Source organism: Neltuma alba, unplaced genomic scaffold, assembly GCF_004799145.2.
Source record: "Neltuma alba isolate B1F8T4 unplaced genomic scaffold, ASM479914v2 tig00012140_pilon, whole genome shotgun sequence".
NCBI classification, from domain to species: Eukaryota; Viridiplantae; Streptophyta; class Magnoliopsida; order Fabales; family Fabaceae; genus Neltuma; species Neltuma alba.
Genome location: NW_021636690.1, coordinates 31400 through 55270, shown reverse-complemented (window position 1 = coordinate 55270; position 23871 = coordinate 31400). Strand labels below are relative to the sequence as shown.

At 35.6% G+C, this 23871-nt stretch overlaps 1 protein-coding gene, 1 long non-coding RNA gene and 1 pseudogene across 2 annotated transcripts; all 3 read left to right on the top strand.

The window, feature by feature from the left end:
- The first annotated feature begins 559 nt into the window (after positions 1 to 559).
- On the top strand, positions 560 to 22318 carry LOC114723448 (11-beta-hydroxysteroid dehydrogenase 1B-like; annotated as a pseudogene).
- LOC114723454 (uncharacterized) lies at positions 5675 to 17547 on the top strand. The gene is made up of 3 exons (XR_003738249.1): positions 5675 to 5740; positions 11747 to 11750; positions 17523 to 17547. It is a non-coding gene; the product is annotated as an uncharacterized LOC114723454 (long non-coding RNA).
- Positions 6052 to 7968, top strand: LOC114723453 (bidirectional sugar transporter SWEET14-like). The gene is made up of 4 exons (XM_028909633.1): positions 6052 to 6467; positions 6568 to 6732; positions 6834 to 6953; positions 7220 to 7968. Exons 1-4 carry the CDS (start codon positions 6339 to 6341, stop codon positions 7595 to 7597), a joined length of 792 nt encoding a protein of 263 aa, XP_028765466.1. The 5' UTR covers positions 6052 to 6338; the 3' UTR covers positions 7598 to 7968.
- Positions 22319 to 23871: the final 1553 nt, after the last annotated feature.

Here is a 23871-nt window from a genome sequence, read left to right as displayed (position 1 = left end):
CCTTTTTTTTGTCCACACTGCCAAGAACGCGTTATAAAATTTTTAATAGGTGCGGTGCGTATAAAAAGGTGCCAACAGATAAGTATCTTTAGGTGTTGTTTTTGCGGTGTATGTTAACTGTTGACTTCACGGAAACGACTCACAATCAGAGGATAAGCTTCCGAAAGGCTAATTTTTATTATTAATAATGGTCTGATGAAAATTTAAAATTTTATCAACATGAATTTTCATTTTAAGGGAAGTCACATGGCAAGATTTGATTAAAGTAGCCTAATGATATAAGTGGCTTGACCTAAATTTTGTCCCCAAAAAATGACTTTAATATATATAATTTCAAACTTTCCAATGTGTTGTGAAATTTATTATTTTTTTATAGAAAATAAAATTTATTATTTATTATTATATTTTATATTTATTAAAAATTATTTATTTAGATTTTTAAGTGGCTAAAAACATATTTTAAGCACATTTTTATACCTCTGGTAAGAGGGTCGTCCCGCAGAGCATAGAGAGATGTACCCCAAATAAGGTTTTATGCAATAGAAGGCAATAGCGTAAGATGGAACGAAAGGTGTTTGCAAGGAACAACTGGAAAGTAATTTAAAGCCATTTAGTGATGTTAACTGTTGATAATTATGCATGGGGAAAAAAGTCAAAACAAAGTGTCATGTGCTACTCCCGTTTCTTAGATGATTAACCAAATTATGTTGATAAAAAAATTGGTTAAAATTAGTTAGAAGGAATAAATTAAATATGCAAAAGTTACAATTTATTTTCTAAAAATAACCTTTGAAAAAAAGGCTCTCATAAATAGGAATGGAGGGAGTAGTATAAATACCCCTTTCATCCCTTATTATAAGAAACAATCATCAAAATCATGCAGATGAAAATGTTACTTAAATTTAGTTAAAAGTAATAAATGTATAAGATATATATATATGTTTCCAATTATACGTTTATTTGTAAAGAAAGCATATGAAAAATAATGAGCGTACACTGATTACAAAGAGATAACAAGTACTCGTAACATATATCTAATGGGGTAAAAGTGAAAACACAAGTTTAAAATTTCAAATGAAAAGAATTTATTTATTATATTATTTAAAGATGGAGAGAGTAAAACGTAAAAGTGTATCGCTCAAGTGAACCCACTTGTCTCTTAATTTGCCCCTCACCAAACTTAACTCTTCCTTCAGTTTTCTCCTTTTGGTTTCATTAAGTGGCGGCCGAGCTACGTCTCTGGAATAGAAGACTGTTCGGAATAGCGAAGAGGAGTGTGTGGGCGATTAAGCTGACGAGGTCCATATATGCCCATGCACATTATAGCTTGATAGGGCCTGTTTGGATGTATCTTCAAACCATGGTTTGGAGACCCAAACCATGGTTTGGGGAAAATACCATTCAAACAGCAGTAGAAAATATAAAACCATGGTTTGGAGTCAAACCATAGTTGGAAACTCCAAAACCATGGTTTTACCAAAAGCATCTGGGAGTTGCTTCTGACTTAAATTATTGGAACGTTTGGCGTGGGTCTCATGGCAAATGACCGAACAACCCCCAATAATTGATGCCTTCAGCCCTTCATTCCTCGGTCCTTCACTCTTCACTCTCGTTCTTCCTGCTGTGCTCTTTCCTCCATCACAAGGATAATTTAATATTATGTTTTATAAATACACACACATATTAATTAATTATTAATTATATTATCTTATATATTATTAATTATGTTAGTAAAAATTATTTTATTAACAATTTTATTTCTTCAAATCAAAATATATTAAAAAATGTATTCCTTATATAATTATCATATTAACTTATACCCTTTTTAGTAATTTGCACATGTAAAAAATACTTCTAGTAACAACTATCCAAACACTCTCACTTCTCAGAATCACTTTTTCACAGAATCTATTCTTCATAAAATCTATTCTCCCCAAAATTTATTCTTTAAAAGCTATTTTTCAAATTATAGTTTGGTTTCATCCAAATACCTTTTAAAAAGGAATAAAGATCTATGGTGGAGCTTGGAAGCGATGGCTAGCTTGCGGGCAAAACACTCCCCCCCCCCCCCCGGTGGGGGGTGATGGCGACCTAGCTATATTCTATCCCCCGAGATATAGAAAAAGCCCGTAATTAATTCTTCTGAAAACCAGAAGAAAGGACGCAAAGTGAATTGCGGCTAACGGGGACGGAGCCTTCTCTTTTGTCTTTATTGTGCTATTATTGCATATAGAAACAACAAACACGGGGTAAACCCAAGCGACATTTTACTGGAGGAATTATGTATATGTTCCATATAGAAAGGGCAACACAAGAAAATTATGTTATTAATATTAATTGGAATGTGTGTGTGTGTGTGAGAGAGAGAGAGAGAGAGAGAGAGAGAGAGTTGTAAGGCTTATAAAAAACCACTCGGTGGTTGACACATCATAAAGGACACTGGGGCTCAGAAGAATTTAGGTTACGTTGGGTAGAAGGGATTGACTTTTGATGAAATGGGAATGGTAATGAGATGAGAATGGTCATGGTAACGGGATTGGAAATAGAGCTTTTATTTTATATTTGCTAGGAGGTAATATGTGGAAGGAATACGTGCATATATTTTATTTTATAATAAGAAATATAAAATTAAAAGACTATAATACCCCCTGGTGTTTTAGAGTTGAAGACTCAACCTTATGCACTCTTTTTCTAATAAAAAAGACACCGCATGCTCATATACATTGTTTTGAAAATAAATACATTAAATTTTGCCTCATTTTACAATAAAAAATAAATAAAAATAAATTAATATTTTAAAAATCAGAAACGGCATTCTATCGTATCCCAACAAATTTATGTATAAAAAGGTAATAAAAAATCAATACTTCCTTAAAATTTATCCCAACAAATTATTAATAATTCCTTAAAATTATTAAATTTTGATTCAAAAATTTATCACATACTGGGTCATTAAAATTATAATTTTCTTAAAATTTAGTAATACATTTTGAAATTGATAACATATATGCATGTAAGATTAAAAGATAAGAAGCAACAGGTCTTACTATAATTTTCTGTAATATTAGTTCACGTAAGTAAGATAATCCATATCTTACTTCAAATAGTCATAAAAATATTTCTGTCTAAAATAAATTATTTTAAATATGTAATAAAATATTCTTGTCTGAAACAGAATATTTCAGGTCTATAACAAAATATCCCTGTCTGAAACAAAACATTTTAAATCTGTAACATTATTGTAATATGGGTATTCTTGTCTTTTAAGCTTTTTAATTCCTGGACTCAAAGGCGTTACCAGGGGAGAGGGTGGGATTATATAATCCCACCAATGTGGCATTGTTCAGTACCTGGTAATCTTCAATCTCTCGTACCAAACATGAAAAAATCATCCAGTCCCTCTTCCAATCCCATTCCCTCCCCCTCAATCTGTCTTACCAAACGTGGCCTTAGTGTATGTACTAGGAATGGCACAAGTTAACACGAGTTACCCCTGGGAAGGTGTCGTCCGGCCCATAGAGAAGTGTAAGATATGATTGAAATAAAGCATATGAGTTACGCATAGGGCCCTCAATAAAAGATGATGCCTGACACGTGGCATACAGGCCGCGATTGATGATGAATCAATTCAAAGGAAATCCAAATTGATATGAACACAGCACCATTATGAGGCAATCACTGGCTCTCTGTGCTCAGTTTATAGCCAATATAAGAAGAAGACATGGCTTTGGATTATATAGTTGACATATAGTGATAATAGGGTTAGAGAGAGGGATCTTTATTTAGTGTTAATGGAGAAGAGGCAACAAGTGGTTCATTACATCACAGAGCCTTTATCTCTCTATCTGATATGTATTATGAAGGAGTTTTGGTTGAAGTGTACCAAGGGAACCTCCACGCAATATAACCGTGTAATGTGCCAGTGGAATGCATGGCATGGTGACTTATATGTGCCTTTATATATCTTTATTGGATACAATCATCGACGGCTACTTTAATTTTCAAGGGCCAACCTTGGCTCACTCATTTGCATAAAGCCTTCGAATGCTTATCCTCTGATTGTGAGTCATCTGTTTCTGCCATTATCTTCTTCCTCTTTCCCTCCCCTTTTTCTCTTTTCACGATTGGTTATTTTTTTTTTAATTCAAAACATATGCTTAGATGGAGTTCAAATCAACTTACGATTTTGATATAACTACCCAGCTCAAGTGCCTATTAATTAATTAGTGTGTGCGCGCGCGTCTGCGCGCGAAGTGTAAGGCCTATAAAAACCCCCTCGGTGGTTGACACATCATAAAGGACACTGGTGGCCCCAGAGAATTTAGTGTTAACAGTGGAGAGATGAAAATAAGAAAATGAAATCTAGAAAGCAGTGAATAAAAAAATCTCCAAAAAGTTGGGGCTAATTGGAAGAAGAATTTTAGAGGGAGGGCAAAGCAAACTAAAGGAAATGAAGGAGGTGGGGGCATGAGTTTTGTGTACCCCATAGCCTCCGAAAGCAACTTCTAGGAATTCAATCGTCACTTAGAAGCTCTTACCTTTATGGAGATGGGAGCTTTCATAAAAGCTTAAATATACACTTGTACTGTTTATACCAGGGGAGACTTTTCCAAGACGTAATAAAGTAAACAACAAAAAGTTCTTCCTTTTGTTAAAAGTTTTCCAAGACTTTTCCAAGATGCAATTCCACATACATACACACACCCATGTCTATCCCATTGCCATGCCCCCCCCCCCCCGCCAAAGCTCCACTATATATATCCCTCATTTCTGTCATGTTTTATTCAGTCCCATAGGCAGCTAGAGAGAAACACAGTTCTCCCCAGATTCACCTGAGAAAAGCCTTCCTTCCTGAGAAAAGCCTTCCTTCTCTTCCTTCATTTCTCTAGGGAATTCTGATTGATTCCTACCGCAGAGTTCTCCACAAGTTGTACATCCATACAAACAAGAGGGAGAAAGAGGCACAAGAGGTCATAGCCTTGAGCCTTCGCTGCAAGAGAGAGAGAGAGGGGGGGGGAGAGAGAGAGAACTCAGTATCACTTCTTTTCCACACAAAGAGGGAGAGACATCATCTCCAAACACAATCTAACAGGCGCTTCACCAGCACCAGTTGGCTTTCATTTTCGGCCTCCTAGGTATATACATCTATTGACTATTGCACGTTTTTCCCTTATAACTTTACGTATTATATTCATCGTCGCTTCAGTTTGTTAGTTTCACGTCCTCTTATATTCCTCGTCATCCATCTTCTTCTCTCTTCTTGTTATTCTTCTTCTCATACAGCATATAGTTAATTGCATGGCTTTTGTTATCTCAAATATAGCTTTTAAAGGGAAATAGATGTGATGGGCTTGAAGCATGCTGATTTTTGCTATGTACATATTGCTGGGAAATTTTATTGCTCAAAGACTTGTCATCCTGATATGTCTAGAATGAAGCTGATCGATTTCTCTTGTCTTTATCGTGCTATTATTGTAAGCAACATCATCTCTTTCATGTTGGTTTCATGCAGGCAACATCACCACTTTTCAAAGTCGAAATCCTTCGTACTTTCTTTAGTTTAAAAGGGTAATTTAAATCATCCAACATGAAACCAAAATGAAGTTTCGGGACTTACATGGGAGCAAGGAACACCATGTAAGATTATGAGGGAAAAACGTGTAATAGTTAATGCATGTATATACCTAGGAGGCCGAAGATGAAAGCCAATTGGTGCTGGTGAAGGGCCATGTTAGATTGTGTTTGGAGATGATGTCTCCCGCTTTGTGTGGAAAAGAAGTGATACTGAGTTATCTCTCTCTCTCTCTCTCTCTCTCTCGCGCAGCGAAGGCTCAAGGCTATGACCTCTTGTGCCTCTTTCTCCCTCTTGTTTGTATGGATGTACAACTTGTGGAGAACTCTGCGGTAGGAATCAATCAGAATTCCCTAGAGAAATGAAGGAAGAGAAGGAAGGCTTTTCTCAGGTGAATCTGGGGAGAACTCTGTGTTTCTCTCTAGCTGCCTATGGGACTGAATAAAACATGACAGAAATGAGGGATATATATAGTGGAGCTTTGGGGGGGGGGGCATGGAAATGGGATAGACATGGGTGTGTGTATGTGTGTGGTATTGCATGGACAATATTGAGACTAATGAATAAGTGATGATTGAATTCCTGGAAGTTGCTTTCGGAGGCTATGGGGTACACAAAACTCATGCCCCCATAATCGAAAATATATTAAATTGCCAACTCATCGCATTATTGAGGATGTCGCAGGCCGACATTCTACAGAGTGTATAAGAAGAAGACGACGGAAGGGTTTCAATCGTTGCCATGTATAGCAGCGCTCTTCAGTGCAATGCTATGGCTGTTCTATGCATATGTGAAGACGGGAGAGACTCTCCTTATCACCATCAATGCGTTCGATTGCGTGATCGAGACCATTAACCTTGCCATTTACATCACTTACTGTCCCAAGAAAGCTAGGGTCCGTCTCTCTCTCTCTCTCTCCCGCTCTCTCTCTCTTCATGTCTCTTTCTCAGTTCCCTCATCATGAGGTTCTGATTAATATATGATTGATCTCGCAGATGTCCACGTTAAGACTGATTCTTTTGATGAACTTTGCGGGATTTTGTGTTATTTTCCTCTTAACTCATTTGCTCGCCAAAGGACCTGCGGCTCGCGTGAAGCTTCTTGGATGGATCTGTGTGGTCTTCGCCACCAGTGTTTTTGCGGCCCCTCTAAGCATTATCGTGAGTATTATTTAATTATCCTGCTTTGAAATATGGTTTGTTACCTTATATATTATTTTTTGAGATATTTATGAATTTTGAGTTGTTCATTTCATTTCCAGAGGGTGGTCATCCGGACAAAGAGCGTAGAGTTCTTGCCCTTCCCTCTTTCGCTTCTCCTAACAATCAGCGCTGTTATGTGGCTCATGTATGGACTTGCCCTCAAGGACATCTATGTCACTGTCAGTTTCTAGAACTCTTGCATTTATTTTCTCTTTTGTTGAAGGATTTGGTTTGTATTCTTTAATTATTAGGATATTTCCCCCAAATTTTGTGGGTATAATAATAATGATGATGATGATAATACAAAAAACTCGAGAAAATTCGAAAAATTTTTGGATGGTCAAATTAATCACATACCCTGCCTTCTGATTCATTTTGATTGTGTCTTGTCGTTTTCACAAAATATATAAAATAATAATCAGAATTTGGTTTCATGCGTGGACAGCTTCCCAACGTTGTAGGGCTATCGTTTGGGATCGTACAGATGGTTCTGTATGCAATGGACAGAAAGAACAAGCCTGTGAAAGACGATAAGCTCCCCGAACAGAAGGGCGAAGTAATGAATGAAAACAAAGAGGAAGCAACTAATGAGAACAAGAAGGTCGGTGAGGAAGAGAAACACGAAATGGTAACCATCGAGATCGGAGAACAGAAGAAAGACGAAGAAGAAAAGCTGCAAGAAAAGGAACAAATAGAACAAGAGCAACCTCAAAACAAGCAAGACCAAACAAAGGTTAACGACGTCGACGACAAAGCCAGACCAGCGGTGGAACCCTCCTTTATTGAAATACCACCACAGCAGATGGTGGCTTGCGAAGTTTGAGGAGAGAACAGGACACATATACGCGCTCGCGCGTGTTTTCAGGAATCCTGTCCTCTCTCTCTCACTCTCAGATTGTCTCTCTGCGACCGCCGCACCGCATGGGCTCTTGAATTTTCGTGTAAAATTGTTAAAGCCTCATGATTAGTGGGGAGGCCACAGATGATGTAGTTAATTAATATGGTTCCATTTTTATCTTCACCTGTTACTTTTTATCTTGTAGGATTTAATTTTCTATGACACTACGTAATAGTCGCTTATATATGTAAAAGCATGTTATATTGTTGATAGCAGCCTACATCGCAGGCGCCGAGTCTGCATGGCAGAGATATGATTCTGATTTATGTTGAATACAATTCCACCTTTTCCTTCTTTATGTTGTTTTGATAAAGGGGAAAAAAATGCTTTTTTCCTTTCTTCATGTTGTTTTGATAAAGGGATTTTTGGTGTTTTTTGATCAGATCCCTTGATTGTAGGAGTGGTTGGTTGAGGTTTGTTCGTATCTCTAATTTCTTTCCGCCAGTGGTGACTCTACTTTCAAAAGTACCACTAATTATTATTTATCTGTTTTTCAACCCTAATGATCTTAAGATTTCGTCACCTAATTATAGTGCACTTCTCTTGCCCATTCAATGCATACTGATAAACGCACTGGAATTAATTTTTTACTCTTTTTTTAGTGCAGATTGAGCTCTGTGAATCACATTAGACCCGCCGGCTAGCTGATTTGATCAAAACATATGTATTGCAAAAATTCTTCCAACAATATAATATTTTCTTTTACATAAAATTTAAATTCAAGGCCTTGTTTCAGAGAAAAATTAAATGCTCAACTGCTCGAACTAATTAATGCTGGTGCTTCAGCTCTTCTTTACGCTTTTTTTTTTTGGGTCAAATTCTATTATTTAACCTCTCCTTCTATTCACGACTAAGGAGTGGTTAGGAGTTTGATTTTTAATCTGTCTCGAGCAAACCTCATTGAAAAGGGTGGTCATTTACTTTCATCGCAAGATGTACTTTTAAAAATGTAAATCCTTGACAAAATCTACTCTTATTGTTTCACCAAAATTAAAACAACGCAAGATTTACTGGTTATTACTTATTAGTCATTGTCCTCCTACTTGTTAAATTAACTAAGTTTATCCTTTTAATTTTTTATTTCCTTAATTTCTGCCTACCAAGCTCCTTTAGAGGTGTTGATTGTATAACTAAGATTGATCGAAGCCCACTCACTAAGTATTATTAATGGATCCTTTTTTTTTTTTTTTTGCTTACTTAAGTATATATCATTCTTTAAATAATAGACATCCCTAAAATAATCAAGCTTTATAACCTGCTGAGTGTTGAGCTTACGTCCCCAAACAGTAATTATTGAAATTAATTATTCATGAATTGACTTATCACGATATCATTTCCACTTATTTCAGAAAGATATGCGAATTATAAACTCCAATGACATGCAAACTTGCAATTGAAGTCCTTCCACTTGATGAAGTATTTTCGTCAACTCATCAAAAGAAAAAATCAAAACTTTTTTTAAAAAAATTGTTTACATGTATATCCTTCTGTTATAACAAATATTATTCAAGACATAGCCGTATATTAAATGTGAGCATCACTTAAAATAGGATTTGAACTTTGATACATTACATGGTGATAAAATAGTTCTTTCCACTATATATAATTTTTATTAGTAATGAAAATCGTGTCCTCCTACGTTTGGAGACATTAAAATCGCAAGTCGGCTCCACATGAATATGCCTTTTGACATGATTTAGTATCAAAAACAGAGGGACAAAGGACTCTTAGTCTTATCGCTTTGTATTGCCCCTTTGCACAAAACAGAAAAGCGAGCAACATCGTCATATTTAAAGAAAAATAATAAATAAATTATTGAAAATTATTCCATGCATGAGCACTCATATATAAAATATCATATCCTTTCCTTCCAAAAAAAGCCACACACACTTGAAATAATTGAAGGGACGCTCTTTTTCTTTACTTTTTACGTCATGGACACGGTGTTTTAAGAATTAGATAGAGACTATTATGATTTGTTTATTGCGCAATATATGAGAGAACATCAGGGGGGAAAAAAAAAATCATCATTATGTGAACCTTTTTCCTCTGAAAGCTTTTCTGGGTCTATCCGGAGCCCCCGTCACCGTGTGTCCTTTCGGCGTTGCAAAAGATCATGCGCATCCACATATTTTTCTATGTGTAGGGAATAAGATATTTATTCAAGTGAATTTCATATTCCATACTTTTACATTAAAAAGGGAGGATGATAAAATTTTAAATTTTTTTTATATGTGAAATCAAATTGTAAAACTGTTCACTATTGCAAAGTAATAAAATAATGAATCTAAAACTATTTAATTAAATAACCATCCGTATATATAATTTACCATGTTCTTGTCATATTATAATAAGATTATGGACATGCACTTTAAATAAAATTTGAGACAAGTCACACTATTTATAGTTTATGAATATTACGGATTACTATTAACTTTATGTTATAAATGGATGTACATGGATGTATAAATATTATATATATATATATATATATATATATTAGTATCGGTTAATCTAACTAGAAAAGTTGGTATTTGTAACTTTCTCAGAATATACAATTGGTAATCTGGATAAGGCACCTATATGTTGGCAAGATGCACTTTCTTCATAATGGAATGATGAATATATAAATGCTTAATATTTGATGCGAGTACAGCGTGGATTTTTTAATTTATTTGCATAAAAGTGAATCCACACAACATATTTGGAAAGAGATTAAAAAAAAACCCAACAAACAGAGAGAAGTCTAAAAATGAAATGACTAAGAATTGACAATTGACACGGTAAGGAAGTATAGAATATATTGAATATCTCAAAAAGATTGATTTTTATGAACTGCTCATTCAATTAATTTAATAATCTCAAATCAAATAAGTGGTATTTTGCTTAGACCAATAAATAGAGATGAAGTTATAGTTAAAGCTGCTAGTAGAAAACTGAAATAACTAGTTATAGTGGGCAAGAAGAGGCTAAATGAAATATGTTCTTTTTATACATATGTTTAGAAAGCACTTCCCTAAGTTTCTATTAGAAAGATAAGAAGATAAACAAAAATACCACTTGAAAAATCTAATTAAAAGTTTTTGATTCATCAATCAATCATTAGAGATGAACAAAAATATATAACATAGGTAAAAAATTCATTCATCATCTATCACATCTACACGTCAACAGATTCATCGAACAACTCTTGAGTTGAATAAACTAATATAATAAAAAAATTGTATAAAATTATATTTATATTAATATTATAAGAATAAGAACTTTGTTGTGTAATTTCCTTCAATTCAAAAAGGGAAACTCTCTTTTTCTTTGAATTAATATAGAATCAAATCAGAAAAATATCTATTTTGATCCTTTTTTTATTTTTTATTTATTAATTTGGATTGCATCTAATCCATTTATGTTAGACCAAAAGAACAGTGATCATCTGATGCTTGTTACTTGACTTTTTTATAATGATTTTAATTCATTGGATTTTGTAGTAGGTTTTACTTTTATAATATCTCTAACGAGAGAAAAAAAGGATCAAATCGCTCGAAACTAGGGTTCTACATCTTTTTCTTTTCTCTTTCTTTATTTTAATATAAAATAAAGCTCTACCCTTGTAATTGTAATTAAGTAATTAAGGCAAGAAGGAGCCTTTTGAGTGTAATACAAGAACAACAATGCGCGTGCCACAAATATTGATCTTCCTAAAAAAATGGAATTATTTGTTTTTTTTCAATTAAATACTATCTATTACTGCTATTATTATTGACAACTAACCCATTTTTTTAATGAAAAAAAAAAAAGAGAAGGGGTTCTAACAAAAAACATCTTCTACAACCAAAAAAAGTATATTTCTACATTTAGTATCTAATTGAATTGTAGAAATATGATATTCTTTCGCATTATTTTTTGTTCAACATGAAGATGCATAAAGGACATCATTTTGATTATGTACCATGTGATGCTAATCACATAACAAAAATTCCATAATTTGACCCTCACAATATTAGTCAACTAAATTAAACCAGTTTACTTGGTTGTGGTGGTGGTGGATGGTGTGCGTGCGGGGTCAAATAAGCAAAGATTTGTAAACTTCTTGTTTAAGCAAAAGAGCATATTCTTGAAGGTGATGCTGAGGAAGAATCTGCACCGTAGAAATCATGGCTTTATGCCAAACGAGTGAAGATCTGAGCCACAAAATGAGATTACACATCAAAAAGGCATTTGAAGATAGTGCGTTCTGAAAATTATTATGAAGAAGAAGAGAATCTGTGTATCTCCCAAACTCGTGTGTGGAATATATCCTTCAGAAAGTTTGGGGCAGGTGGCTTCAGTCTTTCATGTATAGAGTTGTGCTAATCTCATCCATTCTACAATGCAGTGCATTTCAGAGAGCACCACGGCAATTTTGGTTTCGATTGGATTCTCTCCATCGGGATCTCTGTTACTGTTACTGTTACTGTTACTGTTATTATTATTATTTCTTGTGTCTATACAAGTACACGCGCTTGAACTTCTGGCTCGACTTGGCCCATGTTTACTTGATCCATACCCTTTGCTCTAGAAACCCGCCGTCGTTGACAATGAAGGGGGAACTTTGTTTCAGGAGTATTTCAGGAGTATTCACGGGACGGAACCAAATTGAGACATGCCTGTTCCAATCTCGTCTTGATAAATAAGGACGGGACAGAATTTTTGCCCCAGGTCTTGTTTCCTTTTTTAAAAAAAAAACAAATACTATAATATTTTGTAGGAATTTTTTTTAATGTTATAATACTTATTTTTTTTTACCATCTAAACTATGATTTCATTATCAATATGTAATATATATGTATACACACATAAAATTAATTACCATGGTATACTGTGTTATCAATAAATCTGTAGAGTTGGTTGAAGTTGTAAAATTATGCCTGTAAATGAAAGGCATTTATCATGTGTTTTGTAGCATGAGAAAGTGAATAAGAAATATTGTTTCTTGTTTCTCTCCTTTCCAATTCTCTATTCATACTTTATAGTTCTTTCATTATGTTATTGAAAATCTTATGTTTTCTTTATTTTCATAACATTTTTTTTTGGTATTATAACTATGTATGCGAGTAACAAACGGAACATCGGAAGTTTCAGATTCTCATTTGCTCAAGCAGTTTAGTTTTAAATTTGTTCCTTTTTTCTGTTGGGCCAACAACAAGGTGTTCCGTTGGTGTAAATTTAAAACAAAATGACCAAAACAACAAGAAGTACTTTCTACTTTCGAGATGGTTTAACACACACACACACAGAGATGGTTAAACCATTGTTGACCATAGGGTAATATTCTTTTCACGCAGCACATATTATAATATTCAAATAGAAAGCAATGTCAAAATTATTGTGTTGTTTTTTGTGTGTATAATTAGATATATTTATGCATGCATCGCATAGAATTTCTCTCGTTTAGTCGAACTGATAACACACATGGCCTGGGCCAGCCCCAACTAGTTTGTACTGTTTTTTCAGTGAGAAGTTGGGTCTTAAATTCCTCCTTTTCAGGACAGGCCCATATTGAGATGACGTGACCCTCCTGCTATAGAAATTTAGACTTCAGGCGACATTTTTCTTTTAGGATAAAGTTAGGTTAAATAAGTGCTCAGGATTAGATTTAAAAAAAAAAAAAAAACTAGTCCCTCACAACATGATAGATTAAAGTTTGAATCTCTACTGGGATAAATACTCACATTTAATACTCCCTTCAGTTGAAAATATGAGTTAACATTTATTGGGGGGCTAGGTTTTTTTTTTATAAGATAACATTTTCAATTTGGTTAACCATTTAATGAATATTTTCCAATTTGACCCCTAACACATATATATTGGGTTATTGATGGCATAAATTACACAAAGTGACTGGTTTACGGGCATGGGAAGAGAGAAAAGTGTTTTAAACAAAGTGAATAGAGGAAAGAAACTTCAATAAATATTTTCCAACCCACTTTGTTTTTTGAATTGCATTTTGTTTGACTTTAATTTTCTCTACTAATTCAATTTATTCATGACACATTCTCTCTCATCCTTTGCCCTAATATATTCTCTTTCCTCCTTTTTTTATTTATTATTATTTTTACTTGTTCTCTCATTAATAAGGATGTATTTGGAAATATATAGATGCCTTACACATCTATTATTTTAAACTACTTTTCATTTCTTGATAAACGTAAATGAGCTAACTTTAGCTTATATTTTGAACTGAGAGAGCACCTGACAGTACTTCGAACATAATTACCTGTAATAGGAGGATGCCTTTAGTTATTAAAAAAAAAAGTAAGTGCTCACATTTAGTATTCAAAAGTGTCCCGAATATGATTGCTCTCAATAAAAAGTTACTCGTGTTTAGGATAACAAAAAAAAAAACTTTAGGTTGAGTTGGTTAGATTAAGGCTGTGTTTGGGTGACATCCCAAACCATGGTTTGGGGAATAAATCACCCAAACACTCACCTAAAAATCAAAACCATGGTTTTGGAAAAAGCAAAATTTTTTTGCTTTTGAAGAAAAAAGGGAGAGTGTGAGAGCTTATAAGATATGTATCTTGTTATTTTCTTTATAAACATAATTTTTTATAAACATATTTAATCTTATATTTTATAAATATATATACATATTAATTAATTATTAATTATATTATCTTATGTATTATTAATTATATTAATAAAAAATATATTATTAACAATTTTATTCCTTCAAATTAAAATATATCATAAAATATATTTTTTCTGTAATTATCATATTAACTTATGTCTTTTTTTTAGTAATTTGTATATATAAAAAGTGCTTCTGATAACAACTATCTAAACATTCTCACTTCTCAAAATCACTTTTTTCATAAAATCTATTCTTTCCAGAATTTATTCTCCAGAATCATTTTTCCAAACCACGGTTTGGTTTCATCCAAACACACCCTTAGCAGGTCCAAGCAACCAATTACCCTATGCTTGGTATGAGGAAAATAGAAGAGAAGGGGAGGAAAGAAAAAAAAATTTTAAATTAAAAAAGTAGGGTTATAAAATTTTAATAAAAAAATGTAAAACAAAAGAGTAATAAAAATTCTCTTGCCCATTCAATGCATACTGATAAACGCACTTGAATTAATTTTTTACTCTTTTTTTAGTGCAGATTGAGCGTTGTGAATCACATTAGATTAGAGGTGATAATACGGGCTGGTGGTACGGATATGGGCCAGCTCGTGGCGGTGCGGGCCCAAAACGGTGTGATCTGAAGTAGCCCATAACTTGACGGGTTGGCGCCTTAATATTCTTTTTTAAAAATAAACGCTATTATTATTAGTATAGGTTGAGCTTAATTTGAAATGTTAAAATTAGATTTTAAATCTTAAATTTGAGTAGTGATTTATAACAAAATAAAATGAAGATTAATTTATAATTTAAGAAGATATTTTTAAAAACTAATATATTTTTTATAAATAGTTAATTTAACTAGTTTTTTTATTCAAAGTAATTTAGTAGTTTTGGTGTTCGGGTTTTAAGGGAGTTTTAAAACAAAAACAAAGGGTTCATATATATGTGCGCGATCGTGTGTGAGACATTTAACATAGACATATCGGCGATTGATCTCTCCGGCGATATATATTGTGGTTGTGGCTGTAACTATCGTATTTTAAAAAAATAAGGATACTTTTTGGTCAAAGAGAGTGAGGATTTCAGCTTTGAAAAGCGGTGCGGGTTAGTTCGCCGAACGATCCTAAAAGCAAGCTGAGGTCACATTACCGTACTAATGATCCGGCCACTACTGATCTCTGACAAATTATAATATGAAGGGAAAATTACACTCAGGTCCCACAGAGTATAATTAATATCAAAAGGGTCTCATGAAATCGCGAAATGATTCTGAAGTCCCCAGGGACCTGTGTGTAATTAATTCCAATTGTAAAATTACCTACTTATCCCTGTTAATTTTATTGCAACAATTCGTTTACAATCTCAACAGTGGCTGTTAACAACCCGAGAAGACGTGATTGACAACCTCGGCAGTGCTCATGACAACTCACTCTATGGAATGTCAGAGGCGTTGTTGAGGTTGTTAACTACCTCTTCTCGGGTTGTTAACAGCCACTGTTGATGTTATAAATAGGTTCTAATTTTATTGCAACAATTCGTTTACAATCTCAACAGTGGCTGTTAACAACCCGAGAAGACGTGAGTGACAATCTTGACAGTGCTCATGACAACTCACTCTGTGGAATGCCAGTGGCGTTGTTGAGGTTGTTAACCACCTCTTCTCGGGTTGTTAACAGCCACTGTTGAGGTTGTAAATAGGTTCAAATTAACAGGGGTAACTATGTAATTTCACAATTCGAATTAATTACACAGAGGTCCCTGGGGATTTCAGAATTATTTCGCGATTTCGAGGGACCTTTTTGATATTAATTGTGTTCTGTGAGACCTGAGTGTAATTTTCCCTAATATGAATCACCCCACGATGGGGCTCCATTAAAAATCACAGTGATTTGGTCTATCAGGTTACTAATTACAAAAAGTTCTCTCCTTTTTTTTTTTTCAAAAAAATATATTTTATCGTACTATTTTTTAAATTTTTTTCCAGCTAAAATATTCTTCATAGAAGTATTTTAATTTAGTGAAAAACTTAAAAGTGGAGTGCTGTACATATAGCTTAATAAACACAAACTTCTTGGACTGAATATACATGCATATAATTTTTTTTTGCCATCAATATACATGTATAATTGCAACGAGATTCTAGAAAAGTACCATGCGCATAGCATGCTCCAAACATTTTTACAGTGGGGAGATGAAAATAAGAAAATGAAATCTAGAGAGGAGTGAATAAAACTAAATGGGTTAAGTAAATTGGGGTGGGCCAAGTAATAATTGTAGAACTACGTTACAGCAGCTTGTTTATTATGCGTCAATAATGCGATGAATTGGCAATTTAATACTCCTCCGGTTCTTAATATAGGATCTAATTCTTGAGTTGGTTTTGGTCCTAAATATAAGACTCATTTCTCATATTTTTCAATTTTCTCTAAATTATCTCTATGGATACTCTCTCAACTATAATCAAGTAGAAGAGAAAGAGGAGGTATTAGGAAAGATGATTATGGTGTTTTAGGAAAAATGTGTCACTTTTTTTATAATAAACTAATTTGCCTAACTTCCTTAATCTAATCAAATTAGTTAAATGGGTCTTATATTAAGGACCGGAGGAGTATATATAGGACCTAATTATTAAGTTAGTTCTGGATCCATTTTTCATATTTATTAATTTTTTCTAAATTACCCCTATGGATACTCCCTCAACCATAATTAAGTAAAAGAAGAAGCAGGGGTATTAAAAAAAATGAATATAGTGTTTTAAGAAAAATGTGTCACTTTTTTTTTTATAATTAACTAACTTACCTAATTTTCTTAATATAATCAAATTAGTTAAATTGATCTTATATTAGGGACTGGATGAGTATTTTCGATTATGGGTGATGAGTTTTGTGTACCCCATAGCCTCCGAAAGCAACTTCTAGGAATTCAATCATCACTTATTCATTAGTCTCAATATTGTCCGTGCAATATAACACACCCACACACACCCATGTCTATCGCATTTCCATGCACCCCTTCCCCCCCCCCCCCCCCCCAAAAAGCTGCACTATATGTATCCCTCATCTCTGCCACGTTTTATTCAGTCCCATAGATAGCGCAGCTAGAGAGAAACACAGAGTTCTCCACAAATTGTACATCCATACAAACAAGAGAGAGAAAGAGGCACAAGAGGTCATAGCCTTGAGCCTTCGCTGCAAGAGAGAGAGAGAGGGAGAGAACTCAGCTAGTATCACTTCTTTTCCACACAGAGGGAGAGACATCATCTCCAAACACAATCTAGAATGAAGCTGATCGATTTCTCTTTTGTCCTTATATCGTGCTATTATTGCAGGCAACATCATCTCTTTCATGGTGTTCCTTGCTCCAATGTAATTCTCCAAACTTCATTTTGGTTTCACATTGGATGACTTAAATTAGCCCAACTCATCACGGTTACGTAGGTTGGTTAATGATTTAATCATAATATCGTAATTCCATATTGCAGGCCGACCTTTTATTGGATATACAAGAACAAATCTGCTGAAGGATTTCAGTCATACCCTCATGTGGTTGCCCTATTCAGCTGCATGCTTCGGATATACGCTGCGCTCGTCAACGCGACCTTACTTCTCATCACCATTAACTCTTATGGAATTGTGGTCGAGATAATCTACCTTGCCATTTTCCTTTTCTATGCTCCCAAGAAGCTCAGGGTATATAAGTACATGTATTTGATTTCACCGTGAATTCTACCAGTAATCTTCTTTTATCGGTTCTATTTGACTTTTCCTTTTCTGTGAACAATTCACAGCTTGCGATGATTAAGCTTCTTCTGTTACTGAATGTGTTTGGGGTCGGAGCCATGCTTCTGTCCACGCTGTATCTTTCACATGGAAACACTCGTTATCAGCTTATCGGATGGATTTGCCTGGTGGTTGACATCAGTGTCGTCGGTGCTCCTCTCTTAATCATTGTATGAAACTTGTTCTTCAAATTCTAATTTTTTTAAAAATTACTTTTTTGCATGCACTGATCGTTATTAAGACAGAGTGCGGAATACATGCCATTCACTCTGTCCATATTTCTGTCCGCAAAATCTGTGATGTGGTTCTTCTATGGCCTTTTCCTCGAGGACTATTTCATTCCTGTAAGAATCATCGGGCTCTGCTCATTACCATCAGTTTCTGTTCAATTTGCAGCATTTGGCATACGAGTACGGCAAAAAAGGGTGCTCATGTAGCACTCTCTGCTCTGAGGGAGAATGCACTGCGGAAAGTTGCGGATAGAGCTCGAGATTTTGGATCTCCGAATGTTGCTCTTTCAGTCCTTAATATAAGACCTAATTGTTGAGCTGGTCTTGGTCTTAAACATAAGAACTATTTTTTATATTTATCAGTTTTCTTTAAATTATCCCTATGAATACTTTCTCAGCCATAATCAAGTAGAAAAGGAAGAGGGAGTATTAAAAAAGATGATTATGATATTTTAAGAAAAACATATCACATTTCTTATAATTAACTAACTTATCTAACTTTCTTAATCTAATCAAATTAGTTAAATGGGTCTTATATCAAGGAGCGGACGAGTATTATAATATGCGCAGATGTTTCCAAGGTTGAGGAGTGTGCCAGAATGGTCGACGAAACTGTAAATCATTTTGGAAGATAACACTCTGTCTCTCTCTCTATCTTGTTTTGATGCCAAGTTAGTAGAGAATATTAACCCCAAAATTGTACCTGTTTGCTGAGAATGTTTGATGCAGTGGATCACTTGGTTAATAATGCGGCTGTTGCCACTTCCCAGTTGTTCCAAGAAGAAACTGATATCGCCAACTTGAGGCCAATTATGGCATGAGGATCTTTTACACATATTTTTCTCTGTTTTCTGTTCTCTGTTCTTCAATGTTCTGTCTTGTGCATGTCCTCACAGGAGACAAACTTTTGGGGATCAGTGTACACGACTCGTTTTGCTTTACCACATCTAAAAACTAGCCGAGGGAAAATCGTAGTAATGTCATCAGTGGATTCTTGGATGCCCGCACCCAGAAGAAACGTGTATAGTGTGAGCCATGTCACACAATGCTTTATGCCCATAAGTTCCTTCTCTGCAATTTCTAATACGTGCTATGTTCAGGCAAGCAAAACCGCTTTAGTCTCCATGTACGAGACATTGAGGGTGGAGGTTGGGTCTGATATAGGCATAACCATAGTAACCCCAGGCTACATAGAGTCTGAAATAACCAAGGGGAAGTACTTGATGGGCGAAGGAAGGGTGGAGGTAGATCAGGATCTAAGAGATGTAAGCAATATTCATGTATAGATGACATTTCTTGATTGATTTAGGGATTAAGAAAGAAAGGCATGATGCTAATAATGGTGATGCAGGTTGAAGTTGTTGTAAATATTATGTATGGGTGTATCAAAGGAAGAGTCCCACATTACTTGGGATTGTGAGGGTCCAAGTAATAAGTGGTCTTGGGCTACCAAATGGGCCAAGAGGAGGAGTGGACTTACGCGCACAATGGGCCACCGGAGACAAATCCGGCAATTTCCCCTATCCCCCTATGCACGAGTCAAATGCGGTACTGAGCACTTTATTGGAAATATCCATCTAAATTTTAATTATAATTATGCCTCTTCAATGCTCGTGACCGAAGACTTTATTCTCCTTAAATAGTCATTAAACAAGTTAATTACTACTTGAAACCGCTCATTTAATTATGAGTTAATTATCATTAAGCGCGTTTAAATGTGCCCAACGGTATTGTGATCCGTAGCCTATAAAAGGGGCATGAGACGGAAGTTCAAAGAGGGACTGCCGTGCTCTGAGCTTTCTGGCAACTCTCTTCCCTCCTCTGGTGTTCTGCCTTACTGAGTTCTTTTACCTTTTGCTGTTCTGCTCACCCTGTTCTTACATGAAGAATCCATTTAATCCTGGGGAGTGCCGCTTCTTGCTTTGCCGGTAGTTGCGGAATAGCTCTTAAGGATAGTGTCTGTAAGACACGACTCGGATTTACCGTTCTCTACAGGTGTTGCTGTCAACAGGGTTTGCCTAGCATTATAGAGGAGGTGGAAGATCTGCTAGATCTTGGAGAATTTTGGTGCTGCCGCCAACAATCTTAAGAGCTAGTGCAACATCACTTGTTTTGGCAATAGAGTTATCGGACAGGGAGGCATCTGAACTTTGTCCTATTTTAATTTCATTTCTATTTTCTCTTGCACAAGAGGAATATTGAGTTGGTCTCACATGTTTTTTGTACATTCCTTCTAGGACGTTTTTGAGGCCTCTTTGTCTTTTATTGAGATGGTAGTAAACAGGTGCTAAACTCATGTTAACCCCTGGTAATTATAGAGGCCAGGGATGAATTGAGTGTTGAGTTTTAACTCACATACCCGGGCACGACCCCCTAATATGGTGATATGAATTGGTGGTAAATGTGAACCCGATGAAAGCATGAGTTGAGATAGTGAGTCTGATGATATTCTTGAGAAGATGGGTTTTGAGATGTGTTATATGATTAAGCTGGCCATGACGATTGAGAACCCGAGTGCCAAATTTGCCTCTTTAATAAGACTCACTGGACCTTGTGGATACTATATCTGGATGAAAAGTCTGGAGGCATGAATGCCATTATTGTGTAGAGGTGCTGTTGAGCGTGCTTCCCACGAGATGGTTGCAATACTCTCAGCTTCATCCACCGTCGCAGGTACATGTTCTTCTAATTTAATACACATTGGTGTGCTAGCAAAGTGTTAGTCAAGGTTGAAAAAAAATTATTGCAAATTGAGAGTACAAATATTGATGTGTTTATCAATCAAAAGAATTATGTGGCTCGTGAAAATTAACATTGGCGTTGATATTGAAGTTTATTATCTAGCACGTGAATTAATGAGCATTCACTATGTTTAAAGTCATCTATATGTCAGTTGTGTGAAACTGCTTATTTGACATTCAAATTAAAGCTTGAGGCTTTGTCAATTTACAAATTAAAATTTGCATGTGATATGAAAATCTGACTAGTACATGTTAGTCGGAAGAATTACTTTTTGTGTGAATGTTTCATATAGTTCCGTTATGAAGACGTTAATGGGATCTTTATTTCGTATTTTAAAGTAAATAAATTTTGGAGTGGTTATGTAATAAGCATTCAAGTTTTACGAATATCAAAGATGAAATTTAACGTTGAGTTATTGGGTGAATGTTACCGTTGGTATATTTAAGGAATTTAACTACGCTTTCTATCACTACTCTTGTATTCAAAGTTTTCAAGGTTCATCATGACGTTGGACAATATCCAAAGTGGAAATGCAATGTATTAAAAATGATTAAAAGTGTCGCATAATTTGCAGTTTTATAATTATAAATGTATTTATGGTAGGTTTTACAGTTTTGCATTGGCATCTTTCCAAGATGTGAAAATATGCTTTATTAACAAGATATTGCTGAGACTCTTGTGGAATAAGTATTTTAACTTGGAAAACGTTATTTCTTTAGTAGATAAATGTGAGACCGTTTTGAAACTGAAGTAACGGATGTCACTGGTAGTAGTATATTTCACTTGATTGAGTTTTAAGACTAATAAACAAATAGATAAATGCCATAACCCATGAGCTAGGGATAAATCAAATAATTATCGGTGGGCATATCATCTCACGGTGCTGGTTGTCTTATGACTCTACAGGTGTTGCTGTCAACAGGGTTTGCCTAGCATTATAGAGGAGGTGGAAGATCTGCTAGATCTTGGAGAATTTTGGTGCTGCCGCCAACAGAAGTGAGCGTAGTGCCGGTGGGATCAGCAAGTGGATGTGCAGAAGCAATAGTGAAGAGCGTGGCGAGGGGAGACAGGTATTTGACAGTACCGGGATGGTTCAGGATGTCGTACGTTGTGAAGGTATTGTGCCTAGAACTGGTGGAGTGGGGATTGAGGTTGATGTATATGAGGGGGGATTCGGCCAAGGAAGCATTGAGCAAGAAGATTCTGGACGCCGCCGGAGCCAAGAACGTGTTATATCAGTCTTCCATCCAAAATCCTGACGTCAAGACCGATTGAAATCCACATATATTATGAGTTCGTTTCATCCTGTTTTTCCTGAATGTGTCTATTTGAACCCATCACATGCTTAGTTGCTAGTATTAATATCAGGAATTTAGGATACCGAACGAAATAAAACCAAAACCCAGACATCTGATGAAAAAGCTCAGGAAGCAATGTGATGTCTGGTCTGAGTTATTTCCCCTTTGCTTCGCCCACGGGTTCAATGATAATATTTCACTCTACTTTTTCGCCTTCCTTCACTTTAAAAATTAAAAAAAAAAATCCTTGAATGAGCATACCTGGCTCCTACAACGTTATTAATAGAGATTCTAGTTGGTCAATATAACATATTGAACCAGCTCCAAAAGGGGGGGAAAAAAAAGAACTTTCTCTGTCCCCCCCCCCGGGGTTTTGCCAGAAAATTGATTGCTATTTCGCTAAGCCTGGAACTTGAAGGTGCTAATAATGACAACGTTGTTACGAACCCCCCGGTGTGTGCAACATCTATATATTTATTATTATTATTTTCCCGGCAAGACACGGGGCAAGACGGCTTAAGAACCTTTATTTATTCATCAACTAAAGTAAAAGCGTAGGCAAAAAACACCCATTAAGCCTTTTAGACAAGTATTCACCACATTACGAGGGGTATTTCAAATATGTGTAACTCGTTGTTACGAGTAAAAGTATAGTTAGCTAGAAAATCTGTAAACTCTTGTTAGAATCACGCAACCGGTAGTTCAAAATCCTGTCTTGACAAGCGCAAAGGTTCCACGCCTCCTGAAGTTTTGTGATTATAGCAGAGGATGTTGTGAAATAATGCAATATGTGTGTCAAATAAAGTCCCACATGGGAAAGATGAGAAGAAGTCTAAGTGTATAAATGAGATCAAGCATCCTTGGGGGGGTAAATGGGCCAAGAGGGAAGTGGGTCTCGCGCACACAATAACAGGCCACCAGGAGGGAAACGCAGTTGTAAACCTGCGATTTCCCCCCCTGCGCGTGAATTAAACGCGGTAAAGTCTCATTTTACGAAAATTATTTTAAACTTTGTTGAATATTTTTTAATAAAATTATGCTTACCAGAAAAGCCTTATTTTGGACCTGTTAAAAGTCAAGAGGCTTACTGTTTCGTTTTGTGGCCGACCGGACGCGTCTCGCGGGGTGTAGGCGAACGTTGTGTGCACCAACGTTCGCGCTGTTCCGTCTCCAACGGAACCTTACGTTGCTTCGGTCGTACCCGCTCAGCGAAACAGAGGGATGCGTCCTCCGGTGATGTGGCCATTCGCGCCTATATAAGGGACTGTCCAGGCAGCGTGATGAGACACTGTTCCGTCCTCTTCCTCTTCTCTCCCGCTGTGTTCCCTGTTACAATCGCTTTCGCTGTTCTGCTACCTTGCTTCGCAGGAAGGGTTCGTTTGATCCTGGGGAGTGCCGCTGCCTGTTACACCGAGGGGCTGCGGAATATCTCTCAAGGACAGTGTCCTTGTGACGCGACTCGAACCGGATTTGCTATTCCTCATTTGCTGCCGCCAACAGAGGAGTCCCTTTCAACAACGAGTTTTGAAAATCCCAAATCCTGCGCC

What these genes read in the sequence shown, in the direction of transcription:
- LOC114723453 (XM_028909633.1), top strand. Translation starts at nt 6,339, where the DNA reads ATGCTATGGCTGTTCTATGCATATGTGAAGACGGGAGAGACTCTCCTT. An exon ending in ACTGTCCCAAGAAAGCTAGG is followed by an intron (nt 6,468 to 6,567) that starts GTCCGTCTCTCT and finishes TTGATCTCGCAG; the next exon opens with ATGTCCACGTTAAGACTGAT. An exon ending in CGGCCCCTCTAAGCATTATC is followed by an intron (nt 6,733 to 6,833) that starts GTGAGTATTATT and finishes TTTCATTTCCAG; the next exon opens with AGGGTGGTCATCCGGACAAA.